The following is a 2,080-nucleotide window of genomic DNA, read 5'->3' on the forward strand; positions in this document are numbered from 1 at the left end:
GTAGCTTTGTTTTTTCTTTTCCCCCCACACCAGGTATTATTGGGAGGTGGGTGGGTATGTAATATCTTACCAAAAAACCTGATTGAACTTTTTGGTCAACCCAATATATATACACACTAGAAGAGTAACAGTTATAGCAGACTTACTTTGTAGTGCTCGTCTAGTGCCGAGCACTGATCCAACATCTTCACATACGTTAACAAATCCATCTTCACAACAATCCTATGTGGTAGGGAAACTGAGACTCAAAGATTAAGTACCTACCCAAAGTCACAAAACTATTAAGTGGTAGAGCTGAGATTTGAACCCAGGGATTGGACCCCAACATTTGTGCTCTTCACCACTCTGCTTTAGCTTTAAGTCTCCTTGTCTATAAAATGTGACCAGCCGTGATGTGCACCTTAGGTTTAATCTGGGACTCAAATGAGCCCCTGGCTGTGACAGAGCATTGCAAATAAAGAGCACTGTAGTGACAGCAGGGGTGAGGGTTACCCCTTCTCGTGATTGCATCTGAGTCCTCTGCGTGTGGATGAAGGGACCAGGGGACTTAGCGGGTCCCTCCCTGTGGTGCCCCCCACCCGGATCCCCCCTCAGGCCTCGGTGGTGGGAGCCGCATCCAGCAGGCGGTTTGGGGCTGCATCAGGTGATCACATGTCCCCTCTTTTGTCCCTTTGAACAGGTGAGGGGGAGGTACAGGTGGGTGGGCGGTCTTGGTGAGGGGCAAGGGAGGTCGGCAGCCTCTGCTGAGAGCAGCTCAAGCGGGACACAGTCTGAAGTTCAGGGCAATCAAGGGAGCTAGCTGCCTTCCTGTTGCCTTCCTAAACTTCCGGTCCTTGTGCAGGGAGAAAGGGAGGCCACAAAGGCCGGGCCCGGCAATACACGAGCCCCGAGGAGATTGATGCGCAGCTCCAGGCTGAAAAGCAGAAGGCCCGGGTGAGTACGCGACTCTTCGGGCCACTCCAGTGGCCCAGGGTGGCACCCAGAGAGGCCGGGCAAGGACCACCCATCCTCTGGAGGAAGCCAACACCTGGGGTGTGGTTGGAGGGGGCGGGCGGCAGGCCTTTGGTTGACCACTTAGAGCTTTGTTTTCTCAGCAGTGGGTCCCTGCTCCTGTGTTGTGGGGGCTCTCCCTTACCACGGCCCTGCACATCTGCAGCGCGGGCGCTCCACACCCACCTTGTGTGATCCGGCCTCCGCCAGCCCTGCTGGGACTTGACACCCTGCCTTCCCCCTCCCGCCACTGGCAAGAGTGCCATCCGTGCTTAGCACCCCCTCCTGCCTGCTCCCCTCACTGGTGCTCCCCACCCTTCCCCCTCCAGTCTCAGCTTAGGAGGTCCCTTTGTCCCTCCGTGCTTTTTCCAGCCCACTGTCAGGAAACAGAGCATGTTTCCGTCGTTGGTGTCCGTGACCCTCCCACACCATTAGATCCTCACCTGGATGAGGGCCACAGGGAGCTGTCAGTGCGGATGACTGAAGTGTGACGTGTGAGGAAGAAGCCGCGGTCGGGGAGGGTCTGATGGAGCAGCCTGCGGCTGAGCAGGACCTTGGAGGATGTGTGGGCAGGAGCTAAGGGGGTGGAAATGCTTACGGTTTTTGTCAGGGATGTTTCTAGTAGGGAGGCAAGAAAGGTAGAGGGAGGCGGCGCAGCAGGGCATGTTTGTGGGCAGTTTGGAGTGACTGACCCGCCCCTGACTGTGGGAGTGGAAAGTGGGGGAGGGAGGAGGCTTGCCTGGGAAAACAAGTACAAACTGGCAGCTGTGTGTGGCAGCAGGGACAGTGGGAGGGACACCGAGCGGGACAGTGGTTTCCAGCCCCACAACCAAGTCCTGTGGACTCTGGGAGACAAGCTGTGTACCAAGGCGGTCCCAGGCACCTGGGCTGAAAAGAGGAGCAGGGCCTTGTATGGCTGTGAGAGGGGTTGGTTCACAATCCCTGGCAAAGGCTTGGGAAAGGCTTCTAGGCTGTGGAGCCAAGTGAACAGGCTGCCTGTGACCCAGGTCCCCCGTGGGGCCAGCGCAGCAGAGTAGGACTCTTACCATACTTGGTCCCAGCCTTCTGGGGGCTTAATTTCTCAAGGTTC

At 56.9% G+C, this 2,080-nt stretch overlaps 1 protein-coding gene across 1 annotated transcript in view; it reads left to right on the forward strand.

The window, feature by feature from the left end:
- Positions 1-822: 822 nt before the first annotated feature.
- PDAP1 (PDGFA associated protein 1) overlaps positions 823-2,080 on the forward strand; it is a gene marked incomplete at its 5' end in the record, with an annotated part of 8,753 nt that continues 7,495 nt past the window's right edge. Inside the window, one exon of the mRNA XM_010845773.1 lies at positions 823-933. Coding sequence (XP_010844075.1) covers positions 823-933 — 111 coding nt within the window. The remainder of the gene's footprint in view (positions 934-2,080) is intronic.

The sequence above is a fragment of the Bison bison genome, unplaced genomic scaffold, assembly GCF_000754665.1.
Source record: "Bison bison bison isolate TAMUID 2011002044 unplaced genomic scaffold, Bison_UMD1.0 scf7180017864223, whole genome shotgun sequence".
NCBI classification, from domain to species: Eukaryota; Metazoa; Chordata; class Mammalia; order Artiodactyla; family Bovidae; genus Bison; species Bison bison.